Below are 290 nucleotides of genomic sequence, written 5' to 3' on the forward strand. Positions count from 1 at the left end.
CTTCCAACCCTCCTTCATCGGTGAGCCCACCCCGCGTTGTCCCCCCTCTCCCCTCGTTGGTTGCCCACCACAACCAGCTCCCGTGGGCGCATTTTGGGGCTCCCCCGTGTGTTTTACACCCCAAGTGGGGGGGGACAAACCCCGTGGAGGAGGCACGGGTGGGGTCAGGGTGCTGACAGCCCCCTCCCACCCCAGGCATGGAGTCCGCCGGCATCCACGAGACCACCTACAACTCCATCATGAAGTGCGACATCGACATCCGCAAGGACCTTTACGCCAACAACGTGTTG

The 290-nt window shown here is 63.4% G+C and overlaps 1 protein-coding gene across 1 annotated transcript in view; it reads left to right on the forward strand.

The window, feature by feature from the left end:
• LOC104509875 (actin, gamma-enteric smooth muscle-like) overlaps positions 1 to 290 on the forward strand; it is a gene marked incomplete at its 3' end in the record, with an annotated part of 1,076 nt that overhangs the window by 411 nt on the left and 375 nt on the right. Inside the window, exons 3-4 of the mRNA XM_010151954.1 lie at positions 8 to 20; positions 196 to 284. Of these exons, the coding sequence (XP_010150256.1) occupies positions 8 to 20; positions 196 to 284 (102 nt within the window). The remainder of the gene's footprint in view (positions 1 to 7; positions 21 to 195; positions 285 to 290) is intronic.

The sequence above is a fragment of the Eurypyga helias genome, unplaced genomic scaffold (assembly GCF_000690775.1).
Source record: "Eurypyga helias isolate BGI_N326 unplaced genomic scaffold, ASM69077v1 scaffold27855, whole genome shotgun sequence".
Classification (NCBI taxonomy): domain Eukaryota; kingdom Metazoa; phylum Chordata; class Aves; order Eurypygiformes; family Eurypygidae; genus Eurypyga; species Eurypyga helias.